The 23,114-nt window shown below is 39.6% G+C and overlaps 1 protein-coding gene across 10 annotated transcripts in view; it reads left to right on the top strand.

Moving 5' to 3' along the window:
* The window catches only part of PLCB4 (phospholipase C beta 4), a 414,850-nt gene that overhangs the window by 237,356 nt on the left and 154,380 nt on the right, over positions 1 to 23,114 (top strand). For all 10 annotated transcript variants that reach the window (XM_063659442.1, XM_063659443.1, XM_054467181.2 and 7 more), the window contains one exon: positions 8,229 to 8,327. In XM_063659442.1, coding sequence (XP_063515512.1) covers positions 8,229 to 8,327 — 99 coding nt within the window. The remainder of the gene's footprint in view (positions 1 to 8,228; positions 8,328 to 23,114) is intronic.

Genomic DNA, 23,114 nt, shown 5'->3' on the forward strand with positions numbered 1-23,114 from the left:
GTAATGCACATGTGTCCTACTTGAATATTTGGCCCCTCGACAGCCCACCTCAGCCCCCTTGTGTTCCTCCTAACTCTGCCAGTTTCTTATTATCATCTTTAGAAGGAGCTTTTGCCACTTGCTCTGGAACAAGACCTTCTAGGACTCCCCTTCTTTCTTGTCCCCTGCTTCCAAAGTTTCTTGCAGTCCAGGGAGTTTTTCCTCTGCCCCAGTGCAATAGCTAATCTGATCCAGTTGCACAAGGATTTAGAACAATGCGACTATTTAAAAGCCTTCTGGCCGCCTCCCAGTAACTGCTCAATGTGTTTACACTGCAAGAGGTTTCAGGCTGTCTATTCTTTGACAATATAAATTCTCTTTCACTTCCCGTGTTCCTCAAAGAGAAGGTGGATCCTTTCCTGTGGGCTCTGCATGGTGAGATGATGCCATTCTAGGAGGTGGAGGAGACAATTAAACCTTGAAATATCTTGTAAGTGAGGCCTTGGAAGGCAAGCTAGAGAATTTGAGAAGAGGAACTTTTGGCATGGTACAAAGCCTTTTTTTTTTTTTTTAAACCAGTTGGCTGTGGGTGGGGATTTGAGATAATTGCAATAAGAATGTAGTTATAGGGTGGCCAGTTCCTCCCCTCTTTTAAAAAGAAGTAACTGTCCCTGTAACATTCTCTGCAGTCACTGGGACTCTAATGTGTACCTTCATTTGTTCCCATTTTAAATCAATTATCTGGATCAAACTATTGTGAAACAGGATTGGCTGGCTCAACATTTTCTAGTCTGTAGGTCATCATTTTACCATGTATGTAAAATAACCCAGCTAGTGCCCCTGATGCCAGGCCCTAGGAAGTTTTCCACAGATAGCACAAAGAACAGCCTCGACCACAGCCACTGGTTTCAAATTGGGAACACTCAGGATACTCCAACATCATTTTGCCAGAATACCTCTTACCTTGTTCTGAACCCCAATGCTCTGAAGGAATAAGCAATGAAATGAACTTTCACCTCCACTGCAGAAGAGATTAAGGTCGAAATTACCCTCCTCCTTCACCTCCAAAGTTCTTCATATAGTGAGACTATTGTGATGAAATTAGTACCCAAGGTAGAAATGAATATTTTAGTAATTAAGAATAGTAGTGAGGTCTGAGAAACATCATATACTGGGTACTCATGTTGATGCTGGGAGAACCAGAGTTAAACCAATGGAAGATGATGCAAACTGTAAAAAGCTTTTTTTTTTTTCATTTTTATTTTTGATATAAACTTTTTGTATCCAAAGCCTCTTGTTGATTTAAAATGAAACCAAAGGGATGAATTAAAAGGGATGGTTGTCAGGAGTGAGACAATCATAGAACACATAAAATTCTGCAGAAAAGAGATGTTTTGCCCACCATTCTTCACAGCCTGGCAAACTGGGGTGGCCACCGTGTTGTTTTTTAATATATTTTTCAAGCTAATGCTTAGCTCCCTGTAGTTGGTTATTAAGGGGGGTCTGTGGGTCTATTTTTCTCTGCAGATCTGTTTTATAGCATAGAAGGCATGAATGCACATCATCTACCTCAGAAGCTTGTTTCTAAGCTTCTTGGGTAGAAGCTATGTGGTTATGTGTGTACATACATGCTATATTCACCAAGCTATGCAAAAGGTTTCAAAGTCAAACTTATTTCTTCTGTCTAACTGATAGAAGGCTTTGTATACTTTGATTATCAACTCCACATTCCCCCTACCCTCAGCCTTTGGTAACCACTGTTCTACTCTCTGCTTTTATGAGTTCAGCTGTTATAGATTCCACATGTAAGTGAGCACATGGATATTTGTCTTTCTGTATTTGGCTTATTTCACTTAGCACAATGTTCTCCAGTTCTATCCATGTTGTCACAAATGACAGAATTTCTTCCCTTTTGTAAGGCTGAATAATATTTCACTGTGTATAATACACCACATTTTCTCTATGCATTCATTTGTTGTTGGATACTTGGGTTGATTCCATAACTTGGATATTGTGAATAGTGCTGCATTGAACATGGGAGTGCAGATATCTCTTTGACCTACTGATTTCAAATCTTTCCAGTAAATATCCAGAAGTGGGATTTCTGGATCATTTAGTTCCTCAAAAAACTAAAATTCCATTTTTAGTTTTTTGAGGCACCTCCATACTGTTTTTGACAATGGCTATAGTAATTTAAGCCAAATGTATTTTAATTTTGAAAGATATATACTTTATTTAGCTTTTAAAATATTCTGATTAAAGTTATACACAGTATTCTCTTAGAATGTTCACATTCTCCTTCTTTAATTATATCCCACTTTTCATTGTAAATGTTGTGAGTTTGTGCTGCAGCCACCTCCTCCTCCTCATCCTCCCTTCTGCCCCCACCTAAATCTCCCTCTCTCTATATCTCTCACTCTTGCTCTAAGTACTTGCCAAATATATATCCAATTCAGAAAACAATTAACTTTTGCTTTTACTGATCATTGTTTTACTTTTACTTTTTTTTTTTTTGGCTACATATTACATATCTAGGTTTTGGTTTGTAATGCTCTCATTTTTTCTTTCTAAAAAGTTTATAATTTCTGCTTAACTCAAGAATGATTTAGGGGTGTATGTATGTGTGTGTGGGGGGGTGTGAATGTTTAATTTCCATGTATATAGATGTTGTACACTCTCTGTCATTAATTTATACGTTTCCTTGTTGTCAATGAGCATGACCACAATATTTTCTGCCTTTTGAAAAATACTGAAATTTCCTCTAGGACCTAATCGTGATCGGATTTTGAGATTGTCACATGTGTGTGGGTAGCCAGGGTGCAAAAAGGGAAAGAAAAAAATAACGTATTTAGAGAGAGAATAAATATATTAAGAGAGAGAATAAAGCTCATTAAGTACTGTTATTTAAATTGTGTTAGAGTTATTTAAGTTGTTTGTACTAAATTATTAAGTATGATATTCAGATCTTCGAGATTCTTGTCTTCTTATTCTGTTAATTTCTGAGAATCATTGTCTCCTGTTTGTGACTTTGCTAATTTCTCCTTGTACTTTGTCAATTTTCAAATGTTGTGATGCTTTGTGGTCACATGCTTAGATATTAATGGCAGTTAATATGATGTATTATTACTCTCTCTCTGCTTTTTCTCTTGAAGTCTGTTTCATCTCATGTTATTGTTACACCTGTTTTCTTTTTTTCTTAGCATGTGCCCATGGTATCTTTTTTCATCCCTGCATTTTCTTTTTTCTTTTCTTTTTTTAAAAATTTTAGTTCAATCTTTTTTTTTTTTTTACTATACTTTAAGTTTTAGAGTACATGTGCACAACGTGCAGGTTAGTTACATATGTATACATGTGCCATGTTGGTGTGCTGCACCCAGTAACTCGTCATTTATCCCGCCCCCTTCCCCCCAACAACCGTGCATTTTCAAACTTCTTAGATAGTTTTCAAAATATTTCTGTAAACAACCATAATTTTACCTAATCCGAAAACCTCTTTTATAAGTGAATTTAACCAATTCGTATTTACTATGCTTAGTGATGTGTCATTTTATTTTGTGTTTTCTTTTTATTTATTTATTTATTTATTTATTTTATTATTATTATACTTTAAGTTTTAGGGTACATGTGCACAATGTGCAGGTTAGTTACATATGTATACATGTGCTGCTCATCATCACTGGCCATCAGAGAAATGCAAATCAAAACCACAATGAGATACCATCTCACACCAGTTAGAATGGCAATTATTTTGTGTTTTCTACTTTTAATATGTTCCTGTCTTCTCTCCATTCTTTATCTGCTTACTTTTTAAAAGAGGCTCAAGTTTCTTTTGCTATTTCTCCCCTGCTAATCATTTGGAAGTTATATTTTTTTAATTTTAATTTTCTATAGGAGAACTCTTAAATTCATAGCACCCATATTTAAACTTCTATTTTCCTACTAATGTCTAGAGTTTTTAGTATCTCTGTTCCCCTCCCAAAATGGTTTTACTTCCCTTTCTCTCAAACTTTGTTCCTCCAACCACCTCACTGGCCACAACTCATATATTGATATAATCTAGGATTTGGGTTGGCTAATTTTTAAATATATTTTTTCTTTTCTACTTTTTTGGCATAGTACAAGAAGACTTAAGAGTAGGCCTATTGTTTCTTTTTACTTTATTTTTCTTAACATTATTTCCCATATCTCTCTTATTTCTCTATTTATTTTCCCCTGACAGAGTATATAATACATTAAATTTTTCAGAGTAGATTACTAAATCTTTCTGATTACTTGCAAGTCTGTAAATAACTACATTTTTCTCCTAAAAGTTGAAACAGTATTGAACACAGAATTTTAAATCCAAAATTATTTTCCACAGAACTTTAAAATTGTCTTACTGCATTTAGTGTTGTGGATGATGTACCTGATATCAGTCTCATTGTCATTTACCTCTAGATTATCTTTTCTCTTCCTGCGTCTTTGAGAGATTTCATAATTTCTGCATATTTTGTGTCTTCAGTGTCACCATGAAGTATATTTGGGGGTGTATATGTTTTTCCCCCATTTATACTATGTGTAATCAGTGGATTTTTTCACTGAGGACTCAAATATTCAGGTTTCAGAAACGTTCTTCTACTGTTACTTTATTTCCATCCCTCCATTGTCTCCATATAAGGTTGTTAAACCTTTCCTTTCTATTTTCTATATCTCTAACTTTTTCACCCAGGCTGGAGTGCAGTGATGCGATCTTCGTTCACTGCAACCCCCGCCTCTTGGGTTCAACAATTCTCCCTGCCTCAGCCTCCCGAGTAGCTGGGATTACAGGTGCCTGCCATCACACCCAGCTAATTTTTGTATTTTTTAGTAGAGATGGGGTTTTGCCAAGTTGGCCAGGCTGGTCTTGAACTCCTGACCTCAGGTGATCCACCCCCCCCCCCGCCCCCAGCCTCTCAAAATGCTGGGATTACAGGCGTGAGCCACTGAGCCCGGCGTGGTGTTGCATTTTTAAGAATTCCTTGGCTCAACACTTCATCTGAGTTTTCTTTACAATTCAGCTCATCTATTAAGTTTTATTTCAACAATCTTGTTTTAAATTTCTAGTATCTGTAGTTATTTATATTTTAGGAACAGAATATACTCTCTCTTCCCTCTGAAAATATCAGTATGCTGAAGTCAGGTCCTGTTTTTCCTGCTCACTCTCTTTCCTTGGGTGTAAGTTTTACTTTATGTGTTTGGTGTTCTTCTATGTTCTTTGCATTGCTTAACTATTTGGTGACTCTTTGTTGTATGCTCCCCTGTCATGCAAGATGTTTGGGTTGTAGTTATTGCATACATAACATGGTGCATGTTGCCAGCAAGGATGGGTAAAAGGAATGCTGAGTTCTTCCTAGTTGCAGGGAGCCACCCTGAACAGTGCCTAGCCTCTCTTTAAATGTCCTACTCACTGTCTATGATAAAACTGTTGCAGGACTTTTCCTTAGTTCAGCTAAAAATGGGGTTCTTTGTCCCATGGCCATGAAAATTCAAGCTCACAGGCAATTTAAATGGTGAGTAAGACAGGGTTTCATTGGGTAAAAAGGAAGAAAAGGAGGCAACAGGGACTCTTGCAAGCCCAGAATCCCTGCTAGAGGGCTTCCTTCCAGGCCATTGGAATCCCAAGTTCCACACAGAAGGAGGAGGGGCCAGACTCCTCTCTGCTACAAACATTGTGAACATCCCAAGGCCCCACCTCAGTGGGCAGGCTGGTTGGAGTTTCTCCAGGGACCCCCTATGAGCTGGCTGTCTCAAAATCAGATGTTCTCGACATGAAGTCCTTGCCCATGCCTATGTCCTGAATGGTAATGCCTAGGTTTTCTTCTAGGGTTTTTATGGTTTTAGGTCTAACGTTTAAGTCTTTAATCCATCTTGAATTGATTTTTGCATAAGGTGTAAGGAAGGGATCCAGTTTCAGCTTTCTACATATGGCTAGCCAGTTTTCCCAGCACCATTTATTAAATAGGGAATCCTTTCCCCATTGCTGGTTTTTCTCAGGTTTGTCAAAGATCAGATAGTTGTAGATATGCGGCATTATTTCTGAGGGCTCTGTTCTGTTCCATTGATCTATATCTCTGTTTTGTTACCAGTACCATGCTGTTTTGGTTACTGTAGCCTTGTAGTGTAGTCTGAAGTCACGTAGTGTGATGCCTCCAGCTTTGTTCTTTTGGCTTAGGATTGACTTGGCGATGCGGGCTCTTTTTTGGTTCCATATGAGCTTTAAAGTAGTTTTTTCCAATTCTGTGAAGAAAGTCATTGGTAGCTTGATGGGGATGGCATTGAATCTGTAAATTACCTTGGGCAGTATGGCCATTTTCACGACATTGATTCTTCCTACCCATGAGCATGGAATGTTCTTCCATTTGTTTGTATCCTCTTTTATTTCCTTGAGCAGTGGTTTGTAGTTCTCCTTGAAGAGGTCCTTCATGTCCCTTGTAAGTTGGATTCCTAGGTATTTTATTCTCTTTGAAGCAATTGTGAATGGGAGTTCACTCATGATTTGGCTCTCTGTTTGTCTGTTTTTGGTGTGTAAGAATGCTTGTGATTTTTGTACATTGATTTTGTATCCTGAGACTTTGCTGAAGTTGCTTATCAAAAGCAATGGCAAAAAAATACCAAATGGCAAAAAAATACCAAAAGCAATGGCAACAAAAGCCAAAATTGACAAATGTGATCTAATTAAACTAAAGAGCTTCTGCACAGCAAAAGAAACTACCATCAGAGTGAACAGGCAACCTACACAATGGGAGAAAATTTTCGCAACCCACTCATCTGACAAAGGGCTAATATCCAGAATCTACAATGAACTCCAACAAATTTACAAGAAAAAAACAAACAACCCCATCAAAAAGTGGGTGAAGGACGTGAACAGACACTTCTCAAAAGAAGACATTTATGCAGCCAAAAAACACATGAAAAAATGCTCACCATCACTGGCCATCAGAGAAATGCAAATCAAAACCACAATGAGATACCATCTCACACCAGTTAGAATGGCAATCTTTAAAAAGTCAGGAAACAACAGATGCTGGAGAGGATGTGGAGAAATAGGAACATTTTTACACTGTTGGTGGGACTGTAAACTAGTTCAACCCTTGTGGAAGTCAGTGTGGCGATTCCTCAGGGATCTAGAACTAGAAATTCCATTTGACCCAGCCATCCCATTACTGGGTATATACCCAAAGGACTATAAATCATGCTGCTATAAAGACACATGCACACGTATGTTTATTGCGGCACTATTCACAATAACAAGGACTTGGAACCAACCCAAATGTCCAACAGTGATAGACTAGATTAAGAAAATGTGGCACATATACACCATGGAATACTATGCATCCATAAAAAATGATGAGTTCATGTCCTTTGTAGGGACATGGATGAAATTGGAAATCATCCTTCTCAGTAAACTATCACAAGAACAAAAAACCAAACACCGCATGTTCTCACTCATAGGTGGGAATTGAACAATGAGAACACATGGACACAGGAAAGGGATCATCACACTCTGGGGACTGTTGTGGGGTAGGGGGAGGGGGGAGGGATGGCATTGGGAGATATACCTAATGCTAGATGAGGAGTTAGTGGGTGCAGTGCACCAGCATGGCACATGTATGCATATGTAACTAACCTGCACATTGCGCACATGTACCCTAAAACCTAAAGTATAATAACAATAAATTTAAAAAAAAATCAGATGTTCTCTTGTTCCCCGCGTGGCCCAAGGGGTGAAGAACAAAGGGGTAGGGGAAAGAGAGCCTAAAGGAGGGCTAAAGAGAGGACCAAGAGCTATAAAAAATTCTGGCTCTTCCTACGTGATTCTGCAACTTATACCCTGTGGGCTCCTCCTGCCCATATGTTTGTCTTCAAGCCCATAGTGCCCTTAGCTATTTACAGCAGGCCTCTCTTATGTATCGATTTTGGTCTATGGTTTCCTTATTTTATCTGGTGCCTTCAGATTTTAAAATATATATATATGCACATCTTGTTATTTTATAGGATTTGGAGAGGGAATGGAAACTTCCCAAATGATCACCTCTGGTATTTCTTGATTATGATATCTCCAGGATTAGAGAAAAGAAAGCAAGTTGGGGGTCAGACAAAGGGAAGAAGAAAAAAACGTGTTCCACATATTTAAAGAAAATCTTCTGCAAACACAGAAATGTGAAGTGATTAACCATCCTCAATTGTTTTTTCATTTTATATACTAATGAGCTATTCTTTTTCATTTTTAGGTCTTGAATATAATCATGGCCAAACCATATGAATTTAACTGGCAGAAGGAAGTTCCTTCCTTTTTGCAAGAAGGAGCAGTATTTGACAGATACGAAGAGGTAAAGAAGTGTTATTAATCTTTTCTCTCAAAACATTCTAATTATTAAATTTTAATTACAGTATTGAGTAAATATTCTTTGACGTAAGTAAGAACATCTTTAGGATTTATAGGTTGGAGTTGTTGAAAAGAAGCAAGTTATGAGATAGAGTAATAATGATAATGACACTATAAATTTTTGAGTGCTCACTATGTGCCAGATGACCTTCTAAACATTTTATATGTGTTATTTGTTTAATTTTTTACAACAACCTTACAAGGTTGTTGCTATTAATATTCTCAGTTTACAGATGGGTTTTATATAGTAACAGTTTTTGCTTAATGCAGTGCTTTTGGCAGTCATTCTACATATAACTTTGTATGTGTTATAAATGTAATAGTGATCGAACTTTGTGCCAGTCATTGCTTTGCTCATTTCATTGATACAAACCATTTTGACCAAAGCTTTGCATGCCTCTGATTCTATCATTTATTGTCTGTGCCCTTGCAAGGTGGTGATGACTCCAGACTTTCTATAGAGCAGGGGCTTTGGGCCGCCAATCTGTTCAGAATGGCTGGGTAGGTGAATTAAAGCCTCATTTGCATTGTAAATGCATGATTTTTCTTCTGTTGTACTTGAATTTGAGGTGACTTTGGAAGGAGTGTATAATGAAATTGATGTTTCCTTTACCAAAAAGTTGAATGTAAAACATATTAAAACTTCATTTAGAGTCAGAGTTGGTTCCTTTCAAAATCAATGAAATGTATGAAGTGGCTAATTCGCTGATCTTCCCAGAGGTCCAGATTGTCAGATGCAGAAACTAGGTCTTCTGTGAGCTGACATAGCTTAATACTTGTTGACTTGATATTTCTGCAGGGTGCATCTCTAGATTTACAGGATAGTCACTTTTTAAGTAAACAAAATTGCAAATGCTAAGGATGGACCTAAACATGGTCACTATTCCTTGTTTGAATTAAAATATTGAAGTAATAGCTGTTCATATGTCTGAAATTGAAATAAAAGTGAACTGCGTTCTGCTATAAGATGAAACAGAATAATATTCTGCCATCCAGAGGCAAGCACTGTTAATTCTTTTGCAGTTTTCTTCTAGTCTTTTTTCATATTTGTTTTTCTTTTCTTTCTCTCTCCCATGGTTGAGATCATAGAGTAATATTTTTAAAATATAAAGCAGATCCCATTTCTCCTGTGTTTAAAATGCTTCCATCACTTCCCATTGTAGCATAAAGGGAAGTTCACAGAATGAAATACAAGGCCTTCTATAATTTGGCTCCTGCTTAATTACCTCACCTTCACTTCTCTCCAGTTTCCAACGTACACCGTATGTTCAACTATAGCAAACCACTTACAGTTTCCCCCATAAACTGTTCTACTACATGGTTTGTTTATGCTACTCCCTCTTCCTGAAATGTATTTATTCCGACTGGTTTGATTGGTGAACTCCTCTCATCTCAGAACCCAGATGAGGAATCTCCACTTCTGTGATATCTTCCTTGACCCATTGAATAAGAGGCGATAACTTATTTTTTTGCCACCACTAACCTATCCTTGCATATTTTACACTGCCTTCACATTTTATTTAATGTTTCTTTCTCTCAAACTATATTCTGAATTTCTTGAAGTCAAGGATCATATTTTACTTATCTTTTTCTCTCCAGGGACTAGCAGAATACCTGTAACCACCAAACTCTTTGTGGATGTCTAGCATCTAAAATGATTTTAGATCCAGTTGATTCCAATTCAGACTAATAATTCAGAGAAGGTAATTTTGAAGAGATTACATGCAATCATTGGTTCAGTGTATCTCCTACTGTTATGTAAGAAAAAGCTATTGGAGAAAAAAGTACTTGACAACAGTGAAATGTGATTTGATGAACCAGAGATTCATTTGAATCCTTCTTATTTCTTGTGATTTTTTTTGATTATTAATCATCACAGCTCATGTTAGGAAATACTGATCACCTGTGCTTCTAAAGGCATTTGCTTTTCCTCTGGATTCCTCTACAACCTAGGCAAAGTTAGAAGAAAAGAACCCTTGAACAAGTATTAAATACAATGTAACTAAGCTTTCAACTCTTTCAAGTGCTATTTTACTAGGATTTTGAGCAAAAACATTTTAACTTTATAAAGTAAACATGTGTTTTCATGATAACATACCAAACCACAAAGCTGAAGAATATTTCAAGCTGGATGACAGCCAGTTTAAAAAAAATTATTTCCCACTCCTATAAGACTCAGTTCTTTAGAGCCAGAGCCATGAAAACATTTAAGGCAACAACATGTAAGCAGAAAAAGTTCATTTCTGTGGTTGGTACATGAACAGCCGTGAGGGATTACAGCTGAAAGCCAGTGGGAGAAACAAGATTAGAGAAACAAAACCCAAGCATCCCTAAAGTGTCATAGCAAAGGTACCTTTTGTGAAGGGGCATAAATGCTGTCAGCACCATATGATAACTAATGTTATCATCATGAACTCAAATAGCAGGTAAACATAAAATTGTATTCCATGTATTTGTTTAAAGAAAGCAGCTCGGCGCAGTGGCTCACGCCTGTAATCCCAGCACTTTGGGAGGCCAAGGCGGGCTGATCACTAGGTCAGGAGATTGAGACCATTCTGGCTAACGCAGTGAAACCCTGTTTCTACTAAAAATACAAAAAAATTAGCCAGGTGTGGTGGCACATGCCTGTAGTCCCAGCTACTTGGGAGGCTGAGGCAGGAGAATCCCTTGAACCCAAGAGGCAGAGGTTGCAGTGAGACAAGATCACGCTCCCACACCCCAACCTGGGTGACAGAGTGACACTGTGTCTTAAAAAAAAAAAGGAAGCAGGGAGTAAGCAGGAAAAATGTTTAATAGGCACTGTTTTAAAAATAATAAATGTAGTAAGTGCAAATGCATTTAAAGTTTATTTTATTATTTCTGCATTACTGAAGAATTATTTTTGAGGCAGCCAGATTTTTACAAATGACCTAAGTGGTAGGCTGTGTTGTAGCATCTGATTATATTACCATGACACTTCTAATTCTGTACTTCTCTAACTTTACTTGACTTACACGTTACTTAAATGCAAAATATATTTTGTTTCCTAAGTGATGCTTAACATTAAATCTTTAAAATACAGATTCGTCTCTTGTGGGGGAGAGAAATAGCAGTGCTTTGAAAAATATATGCAACCCAGATATCTCTAACTCAACCAGCCCCCTGACTTTCCTATAATATCCACATCAAAGATCTGAAGAACCCATTCCCTGGCAGGTCAGGGCCTTCCCAGTGTTTCCTAGAATTCCTAGGTGCTTACCCACTCTTGGTGATGACTTCTGTCCTCAAATGCTTCGCTACCATTGAGTTTCCAGGACTGTTGGCTATTCCAATTTGTTTCCTTCCCTAAACCCATTTTAACATCAAATCCCAGAAATACAAGGATGTTGTATAAAGTAGACTTTTTACTGAAGACTTAGTGGCAGCAGAGGAGAATTGCATCACACACCAGGACAACTTTAAGATTAAAAATCGGAGATCACGCTGAATAAGTTTCATAAGCCAGCCCAGCCAGGGTTGTCTCTCTTTTTTCTTCTTTGTCCCTCTCCTCCATCAAGATGCATGTTCCTGTTTCCTTTATTTTATTTTAATCACACTCAGAGTCCTTTTTCACTTTTCCAGATACTTTTTTCTTAACTGTCAGACATTTTCTCTCTCTCAATCTAAAGAAGAAAACTTCAAAATTCAAGTCCCTCCTCATCCTGAGCTGTTTGGTTCCCCTTTCACCTCAAACTCTCCTACCCAGACTCTCCTGAGATCTTCCCTTTTGCATAAGCTTGAAAGTCAAAGTATGTCCTTAAAACAAACAAAATCTAAAAAGAGCTTTATTCTTAAAAAGAGACTGCCATCATAGATAAGTGTTTACCAACAGAACTTTCCACAATGATAGAAATGGTCTACATTTGTGTTGCCGTTATGGCAGCCACATGTGGCTGTTCAGCACTTGAAATGTGGCTACTGGGACTAAGGGACTTAAGTTTTTAATCTTACATAATTTAAATTCAAATTTATATAGGTACATGGGCCTAATGGCTTTCTTATTGGATGGCATAGATAATCAACTCAAACTACAACCAGATTTAAAAATTCCATCCTCCTTTCTTGACACTAAGAAACATTCTCAGTGCATTCCATTGGAATCTACAGAATTCATCAGCCAATTCTTCTTGGTGGCAGCCAGAGCAGGGGTTCAAATGTTTTATAGATGACTCACCTCAGCCACTGGCCTCATTTTTCCCACATCATAAATCCCAGCTTGGGCTACCCCTTCTTCTTGCCCATGGGACTTTCTTGTATCTGAGTCCAGCTGCCTAGATGGAGTCCCTTTTCCTAGCAAAGTCTTGGTCTTCTTGGTCTTTATACTAGCCTCGCCACCTTCCACCCTATACACACACACACACACACACACACTCACACACACATGATAGAGGAAAACTGAGACAATTATTGCAAGTGTCAGGATCAAAGGAGTATCAAAGTGCAGGGTCAATACAAACCTAAAGTCAGGCACAGTGGGACAGGCTGACTTTGGCCTCTTTCCAAGGTGGTTCTGAAATCAAATTGTGAGCAGCCACACCATGAAGCTCAGAAAAGCTCAAGCAGCCTACACCCCACAGGCTGTTCATCAGCAAAGCAAAGCGCTTTCCAAATACAATTTTCAAAAGACTTAAAAACACAAGGCTCATATAAAGTATTTTGATTAAAAGATATATTTAACTAATCAGGGAGGACATTAGCAGGATGATAAAGCTAGTTCCAAGAGCACTTGAGGAAGAGAATTTTACATAGGAAAGGAAAGGAAAAGTGAAATAAGTTTTGTCAATTAGATGCAAAACTGGCTAATGTCCTATAAGGCAATAAAACTATAACCTATTATAGATTTGCCTTTTTCTACTGGACACAAGTCATCTACATCATTATAGAATAACAGCAGAAAAATGCTATCTATTAAACTTCGAAGAATCTAGGTCCCAAACAACAGTAAATAGTAGGTCAAACCAAGAATACATTTTTCTATAGAAGTAAATCATTCTTAGGTATGCCTCTTCAATCATGCTTTGACGTAACAATGAAAAGAGGGATAGCCATCTTTGCATATTATTTTTAAGCTTTAGATAATTTAAATTCAATTATAAAAGTGTCCAGATATAGCTGTATTTACACTAAAAGATACTAACAGTCATCAAAATGATAATAATCATAATAATATTAGTTTTTAACTGTTATAATCAACCTATTAGTTTTTCAACTTTTATAATCAACCTAAGGGTAGACAAAACATTTAATTATTTTTGACCAAGCATAACAAAAAAGCTGTTACCTTTGTCTATTTAAAGTATGGGTGCCAGACAGATGCTGGAAATTAGAAGGGACTTGGAGAAACAGAGGAAAGGCCAGAGGCTTTATGCTCTCAGCAAGAGGGAAGGTTGGCAGTTGATGTACAATAGAGGCTTGCATATATGATTTAAAGTGTAAAAGTAGCCAATCACAAACCAAAAATAAAATAATATCAAATTTGGAGTTGGGGGAGAGAAAGTACTGAAAATGCGTTAAATGGAGTTAAATTGCTGTGTTTTTATCCCAAGAAACCAATTTCTGCATATTCCTGGTAGATAATTAGTTTAGTTACTGGCTGTCTTGCCATGAGTCCTTTAAGCTTCTGTCTCTATTAGAGTTGGACATACGGAAAAGAAACCTGTTGGTGCCACTTTATTATGCACTGCAGTAAGTACTGGCTTCATAGTTTGGACGGCAGCTGTACTCACCGCTGTACCACCAACACCACAGGCTGGGCTTCTCAGTTTTAAACTCCAGGCTTTCAGTATGTGGCCCTGAAGCCCTTTCACTCTCACCCCTCCACTTTCTTCCACTTGCATATTGTGATAAGAAAGGTGGTAGAATGATCTCCTTGTGGTGTGAGAGGAGAGAAAGGGGCAGCAGGGCTGGGAGACTGACCCCAGAAGCCTCAATGAGGAGGCCCCTTTCAGACTGAGTCTTGATAGGTGAGTCAGTCAACCACTCAAAGCACAGCTAAGAGGAAGAGAGAGGCCAGGGCTTCTGCAAGGGCATGAGTATGACAGCACATTCTATTGAGGGGGTAAGGGGATTGTCCAGCTAGGGCAGAGGGTAGGGCGGTGGAGTACAGGAGTGAAGGCACAGAGATGGCCAGTGTCCACACCATCAATGGGTTTACTTTCCAGCCCAGGACATTGGCATTTGATTCTGAAAGCTCTAGGGAACCTTTGATGGGGTTTCAGCAGGGCAGTGATCAGTCCTGGGTGACCAGTGACAAGTGGATGCAGCTGGATTCCTTGTGGGAGTAGTCTGGGGGGTAGTGTTGGGCTTGAAGGACTTAATGGACAGTCAGTCACACATATGGAGAAATACGGGAGGATTTTGAGTATAAGAATAAATGAGAAGATTTTTCTAACCTGGTGGATGTAGAATATGTGAGAGAATAAGTGTAGAATGAGGTTGGAATTTCTAGCACAGGAACTGGACAGCTCTGATGCAAGGTGGAGAGAATGCCAGAGAAGGGGATATGTGTATGGATGCATTTATATTGTTTCTTTCTGAAATGATGAAGAACCAAAAGCAAAAGTGATATCTTCTGTAGTACCTAAGAAGCATTTTGTATATGATCACATTAATACTAGTTAAAAATACATTGAACAGAAAGGGAAGAATGTAATAAATGATCCAAGAGGATGGACACATGGGCGCATCTTCCTCTCTCAGTCCTCCTCTCTCAGGGTGATTGTTGCTGCCTGATGGGATGAAGGAATGAGGACCCCAAGACCCTCACAGCCATGGTCTTCCTTCACTCACCCTCTCATGTGGGTGATACTGCATTCCTCAGGGTAGAGGAATTTTTTTTTTTTTTTTTGAGACGGAATTTCGTGCTTGTCGCCCAAGCTGGAGTGCAATGGCACGACCTTGGCTCACTGCAACCTCCGCCTCCTGGGTTCAAGCAATTCTCCTGCCTCAGCCTCCTCCTGAGTATCTGGGATTACAAGCATGTGCCACCATGCCCGGCTAATTTTTGTATTTTTAGTAGAGATGTGGTGAAACCCCGCCTGCATAAACAGAAAGTCTGTTTATACAGAAAGGTTTGAGGAAAAAGAACCTCTGACGGAATATTCTGAATTATAATTAGGGGTAAGATTGTAAATGTGTATACTTATATGAGTCTATCACACACTCTGTATATTGTATGTGGATTATCATATTGGAATCATTAGGCTACAACATGCTATATAGCAACTTAATGATGTTAAACAATCTTGAGTACAGTTGGCCCTTTAACAATTCGAAAATGTTTTAAAGTCATTACAACTTAATCCATGGTGCGAACCACTGTTCTAGAAGGCTGAGATAAAGCAATGAACAAGACAAACGAAGTCTCAGTCCTTTGGGAGTGTATAGTCCAGTGGCAGAAGACCAACAATAAACCAATAAGCATAGAAATGAATGGTTTCCAGCAGTGTTCAATACTGTTATGTTACTAAAAGGAGTGATAGAGGGATCAGAGAGACAGGCAGACACTGAGGAGTAGGGGAGGGGACATTGCTGTGGGTTGGGTGGTCAGGGCAGGCCCTATTCAGGAGGTGGCATTTGAAGTTGTAGCTGAATGATAAGAAGGAGCTAGATTGGCCGAGTGCGGTGGCTCACACCTATAATCCCAGCACTTTGGTAGCCTGAGGTGGGCAGATCACCTGAGATCAGGAGTTCGAGACCAACCTGGCCAACATGGCAAAATCCTTTCTCTACTAAAAATATAAAAATTAGCCAGGCATGGTGGTGTGCGCCTGCAGTCCCAGCAACTCAGGAGGCTAAGGCACAAAAATTGCTTGAACCTGGGAGGCAGAGGTTGCGGTGAGCTGAAATTGCACCACTACACTCCAGCACTCCAGCCTGGACGACAGAGCGAGACTCTGTCTAAAAAAAAATTTTTACAAAGGAGCCAGTTTGGCCAAGAACTAAGGGAAAAGCATTCCAAGACGTGGAAACAGCAAATGCTAGGCCCTGAGGCAAACATAGTCTTGGCATGTCGAAAGAAAAGCACCAAGGGTGGTGATCATCATGGTCAGGGCATGGTAAGAGGAGAACTCTGAGAAGCAGGCAGAAGCCCCTCATGTGGAGCAGTAGTTCCCTCAAAGTGTGGTCCCCAAGCCAGCATCATCAGCACCACCCAGAACGTTATTAGAGATGCGCATTCTCGGGCCCATCCCACGGACCTATGGAATCAGAAACTCCAGGAACTCGCCCAGGCATATGTGCATGAACAAGCCCTTCAAGGAAGTCCGGTACACACTTAAGTACGAGAATAAATGGTGTAGAACCAGGCCAAAGTGTTTGGATTTTGTTCTGATTGCTATGGGAAGCCCTTTTCAACAGGGACTGGCATGATCTGATTTACATTTTGGAGACAGTTACTCTGGCGGCCGTACAAAGGATGATTCGTAGGCAGGGGCCAAAAGGTTGGAGAAGACCAGGACTTTAAGGAAGGTGAGCTAGAGGCTTAATCCTTCCTTTTCCTGACTATGTCTCCATGGGCGATTTTCTTAATATCTCTGTGCCAGAAAAATAGGGGATGTTAAGGTGGACGGGTCGAAGAATATCAGTTGTTCTCCTTAGGATTCTACAAGTCCGCACACACCTTTCTTGTCAGCACAGCTGTGTGACTTCTTCCTGATGTGAGAAGAAAGCCAAGGCCAGGCATCTGAGCACCACCTCAGTTGGCCCGAACACTGAAACAACCCAAAGCACCAAAAACTAAGATCAGCCTGGTTTTTGCAAAGAAAAACCCAAAACAACATTCAGGCCTGTTCCTTCCTCTAGACCAGCCTTTGAAATAACAGTGCTGATAGTATTATCTGGTTTCTCATGCCCCCAGATCTCAGAGCTCATTGTCATCCAAGGATGAGACCTTTAAGGAAAGGTCTGTATGGTAGGTCATCTCATGCTGAAAAGTCATAGAACTGGGTCAGCATACTTTTTCTGTAAGGGACCACATATTAAATAGTTTAGATTTTGAGTCCTGTAGCCTCTGTTACAGCTATTCAACTTTGTCATTGTAGCCCAATAGCAGCCATAGAACATAATATGTAAATAAATGAGCAGGCACCTGGATTAGAAGACAAACAATGCCACATAGAAATGAGTAACAAATTGGTTTTGATGGTAATGGTAATAATGAAATAATTCTAGTTTCAAGTAATTATTTTTACTCCTCATGTTCTTTTACTACTGTATTGTATTTTTAATTTAGTCATCCTCTATTTCTCTTCCTTATCTTGATAGATCATTGTATCAGTTTATCACCTTTTGCTGCATACATAACAGACTGCTCACCTTTCTTTTCTAAGATGCTCTCATTTTTGTGGGGTGAGGCAGGGGCTTGCTCTTCTCATTTTCATGTCTCTTCCCTCTCTGTGAAGTTTCTTTGTGCTTGCTTTTATTTCTTCACAAAAGTAGAAGATAACTCTATTTCCTGGAAGAATGGAAGCATCTCCCCCATGAAATAGTGTCTCAATCAGTTTCATGGAAAACGATAATCCTTGAGATCCATGCTTCAAGGATGCAAGGACATCTTATTCATGGAAAGATGTGAGATGCATCCATTAGGAAACTAGACAAGGAAATCTGGGGTCCCACTAGATTTACAAGGAGCTTGTGGAAACAACACAAGACAGGAAGAAAGTATGGAAAAAATATGGGCAATTAAATTAAAATATAAGTGTAAGCACCAAGGGGTTCTTCCTACCAGCTGCACAAAGAAAGAACATGGCATTGTAGTAAAGAAAGAGTTTGGGCAGGCGTGATGGCTCACGCCTGTAATCCCAACACTTTGGGAGGCAAAGAAGGGCAGATCACTTGAGGTCAGGAGTTGGAAACCAGCCTGGCCAACATGGTGAAACCCTGCCTCTACTAAAAATACAAAAATTAGCTGGGCTTGGTCACAGGCGCCTGTAATCCCAGCTGCTCGGGAGGCTGAGGCAGGAGAATCACTTGAACCCTGGGACACAGATTGCAGTGAGCGAGATTGCGCTATTGCACTCCAGCCTGGGCGACATTGACAGAGTAAGACTGTCTCAAAAAAAAAAAGAGTTTAATAGAGACAAGGCCAGCCACACCACTTGGGAGATGAGTTAGTATTCAAGTCATCTCGTCCAAAGCTGCTAGGTTAGGGGTTTTTTAAAGGCAGTTTGAGGGAAGAGGAGGTGCGGGGGGCTAGGCTTCTGCTGATTGGATGGGGCAGGGATGAAATCATGCTGAATCACTTCTGGGTGGGGCCATAGGAGTGGGGTTGGCAAGTCCAGGTGGGTCCAGGTGGAGACATGGGTGTTAGGCGTGCAAAAAAAACCTGAAAAGATATCTCAAAAGGCCAATGTTAGTTTCTACAATGGCAATGTTATTTGCAGAAGTAACTGGGTACGTTGCATATCTTCTAACATCCAGAATAATGGCTGACAGTCATATATGTCTGCACCTTAGCAGGACTCAGGCCCTCCTCTCAAACAAAAGCGGTTGGTTTTTGGGCAAGGCCTATTATCATTTAAACTGTAGCCTAAACGTCTTCCAAAGTTACCTTGGTCCAAAAGCCCAGGAATAATTAAGGAAAAGGCAAGGTGGGAGGTGGGTTAGCTCAGCTGACTGTTATAATTTTTCTCACTGATATAATTTTTGCAAAGGCAGTTTCATAAGGAACTAGCTGAGGATCTACTTAGGTCTCCCAAGTACTACTGTACTATGCTAAAGAATTAAACACAATGGCTAAAATTACAGTGCTGATTCTCTATTGCTTCTTCTCAACCTGCAGTATAAAGAGAAAAATGTTCAATATTAGCTACCTCAAGCCATGTCTGTGGGCCACAGGTGAACAGGAGCGTGTTGGCCAGGGCATCCTTTTAATTAGGGTTGATGAGTGCAGTCTTGCAGATCATCAGGCTAGTGGTGAAGAGACCCTAAGGACATCCTTGTTTCATTCTCTTTGCACATCTCTTTGGAATTGCACTCTTAATGCATGTGGTGTAGCCGTTGAATTAATAGAGTTCATTCAAGTGTGAACAAATGAACAGTCAGATGAAATATACAGCACATGTTAAAGTGAATACTTTTTTCTGTTGAGCAGTCTAGGGAGAAAAATTTTTTTAAAAAATCAAGTTAATAATTTTGAAGTCCCTTCTCGATTGATAAAATTGCACTTCTTTAAACCTGTGCAATTTCATGCCACTGAATTCCCTATTCCTGAACATTTTCAGAAATTATTTTTGTCATTGTTACTTGTTTTGGTTGTTTTAGAGAGGGTGCTGTATTAGTGAGGGTTCTCCAGAGAAACACAGCCAATGGGATATATAGAGATATATAGGTAGGAAGAGATTTATTATGAAGGATTGGCTCACACAATTATGAAGGCTGAGAAATCTTCTGTCATCTGTCTATAAGCTAGAGGCCTAGGAAAACCAGTAGGGCAGTTCTAGTTCAAACCTGAAAGGCCAGAGAACCAGGGGAGCCAATGGTGTGTAAGTGTCAGTTGAGTCCAAAGGCCCCAGAACCAGGGGCATCAGTACCCAAGTTGAATGTCCCAGATCAAGACAGAGTGAATTCATTCTTCCTCCACCATTTTGTTCGCTTCAAGCCCTCCATGGATTGGATGATACCCTCCTGTATTTGGCAGATCTTCTTTATTCATTCCATCAATTCAAACACAAATCTCTTCCAGAAACAGCCTCACAGACACACCCGGAAGTAATATTTTATCAGCCATCAGCCTTAGCCCAGTCAAGTTGACATATAAAATTAATCATGACAGGTGCTTTTTAGCACAGACAGTAGTAAATCACTACTACTTTGAGCACTCACTAGGTGCTGGACCTTGGACTTGACAAATGGTATAAAGGATCAGGAAAGGATCCCAATCTAGACCCTAAGAGAGAGGATTCTTGAATCTCGCCCAAGAAAGAATTAGAGGTGAGTGCACAGAGTAAAGTGAAAGCAAGTTTATTAAGAAAGTAAAGAAACAGAAGAATCGCTATTCCATAAACAGAGCAGCCCTGACAGATGCTGGTTAGCTATTTTTGTGGTTATTTCTTGATCATATGCTAAACAAGGGGTGGATTATTCATGAGTTTTTCAGGAAAGGGGCAGTAATTCCTGGAACTGAGGGTTCCTCCCCCTTTTAGACTATATAGGGTAACTTCCGGACATTGCCATGGCATTTGTAAACTGTCAAGGCACTGGTAAGAATGTCTTTTAGCATGCTAATGCATTAATATGAACATATAATGAGCAGTGAAGACAACCAGAGGTCACTTTCTTGTAGCCATCCTAGTTTTGGCAGCTTTTGGCCGGCTTCCTTAGTGCATCCTGTTTTATCAGTGGGGTCTTTGTAACCTGTGTCTTGCTGACCTCCTCTCTCATCCTGTAACTAAGAATGCCTAACCTCCTGGGAATGTAGCCTAGTAGGTCTCGGCCTCGTTTTACCCTGCCCTGTTCAAGATGGAGTGGTTCTGGCTCCAGTGCCTCTGATTTAAGCATTATTTCACTTAAGCCTCGAAACAACCCTGTTTTAAGTAGGTCTTTTTAGCTTCCTTTTGCAGTTTACAAAATTGAGGATTAAAATGGTTAAGCATGTTGCTTGAGGTTTCACAGGCTGGTTACAGACTTAGCAGAAAAATGGCCTGCCAGCTAGCCTACAGTGGATCTCCAAGTATGGTTTCAGACAGCATCAGCAACATTTGTGAGCTGGCTAGAAATGCAGATTATTAGGCCCCACCCCAGACCTACAGAATCAGAAACTCTGGGAGGAGCGTCCAGCAATCTGTGTTTTAAGAGCCGTCTCAGTGATTCTGATGATGCAGCTCAAGTTTGAGAACCTAGGTCTAGGGAAAGATAAGGAATTGTAGACTTACTAGACAAAAACAAAATTAGATCCATTTAAAGTTCTTTACAGCTAATCTTCCTCAAACAGGCAACACAGATAAAATGGTGAAAACTGTTGAATAAAAGAGACTTCTTTATCTAGGCTGAACATATTAGATTTATTGAACCCTTGACACAGTGCAAAGTACTTGACATCAGTCATCTCTTTAAACCGTCAGGTGGTAGTGAGGACTAAATGAGATTTTCCACAGTTTACAGCTGAGGAAAGAGAAGCTTAGGTCACTTAAGAATTGCTTGTTAATCAACATGTAGTACGTGATGGAGCTAGCGTCCAGAACTAGTGTATTGCTAAAGAGAACATACACAGGTCACACAGCTTTATGACCCAGAATGGCTGTCAGCAGAGAAACATGTTTTTGAAGATATATATGATGTATAAAATACATAATTAAAAAGTCTTTCTAAAGTTCATTAGTAGGCTGGAACCAAAGACCTGTTTAACTTTTTTACTCACCATTTGCATTATTTATTCTAGACCATAAGTATTATACTACTAAGTCTAGGTGTTTTCAGTCTAGTTCTCTTAGGAAAATAAGAATGGGAAGACTGTATTTTTCATATAATGTCCCCCACATTCCCCAAGGAAAGTATTTACCAGGGCTTTTTTAATTTTTTTTTTTTTTTTTTTTTTTTGAGACGGAGTCTCACTGTGTCACCAGGCTGGAGTGCTGTGTGGCATGATCTGGGCTCACGGCAACCTCTGCCTCCCAAGTTCAAGCGATTCTTCTCCCTCAACCTCCCAAGTACCTGGGACTACAGGTGCACGCCACCATGCCCAGCTAATTTTTGTATTTTTAGTAGAGATGGGGTTTCACCATGTTGGCCAGGCTGGTCTCGAACTTTTGACCTCGTGATCTGCCTGCCTCGGCCTCCCAAAGTGCTGGTATTACAGGCGTGACAGCCACTATGCCTGGCCTTTCTTTTCTTTCTTTCTTTCTTTCTTTCTTTTTTTTTTTTTTTTTTTTTGAGACAGGACCTCACTCTGTCACCTAAGCTGGAGTGCAGTTGCACAATCATAGCTTACTGCAACCTCTAACTCCTGGGCTTATGCAATTCTCCTGCCTCAGCCTCCCTCCCGAGTAGCTGAGATTACAGGCAAGAGCCACCACACCCAGCTAATTTTTTTTTTGTAGAGACAGGGTCTCGCTATGTTGACCAGGCAGGTCTTGAACTACTAGGCTCAAGTGAGCCTCCTGCTTTGGTCTCCCAGAGTACTGGGATTATAGGCATGAGCCACTGTGCCTGGCCCCTAGTCTTTGATTTTTTAGGGGGGAGAAAAACTAGGTAAAATGTACTATATGGAAAGAATATAATATTTTCTTTCAATTGATGGACATAGACATAAAATATTGTCAGCGAGAAAGCCTATCTTTTTGATTTTGATAAACTAACAAGGAGCATATAATTTATAAACTACTTTCTCTTAAAGCCATAAATAGTAAGCACTTGCTCTGAAATGCTGCTTTGTCAAGAACGTTAATTGAAGCAGATGGGCAGAGTCAGTATAGCTTCCCAGGTCCAGCCTGCATTCCCTTTCTACTGCAGAGTTACCTGAGGACAGCATGCTGGCACCTCCATGGCTCTTCTGCTGTTGACTTTTCTTCTCCCAAGTACCTGAAAGGGCAGGTGATCCTCTTAACTTTGTAGACATGTGAAAAGGAGACTAGTGTTTGAACGCTCACCAAAAGCCAAGTTGCCAGGATATTGTTTGCAAATACAGAAAGGGTTTTTGTACTAAGTGGTATTTAAGGTAAAATCTTTGCCAAAGAACTCTATCCAAAAGCTTGAAATACACATAGTTGGTTAA

The sequence above is a fragment of the Pongo pygmaeus genome, chromosome 21 (genome assembly GCF_028885625.2).
Source record: "Pongo pygmaeus isolate AG05252 chromosome 21, NHGRI_mPonPyg2-v2.0_pri, whole genome shotgun sequence".
NCBI classification, from domain to species: domain Eukaryota; kingdom Metazoa; phylum Chordata; class Mammalia; order Primates; family Hominidae; genus Pongo; species Pongo pygmaeus.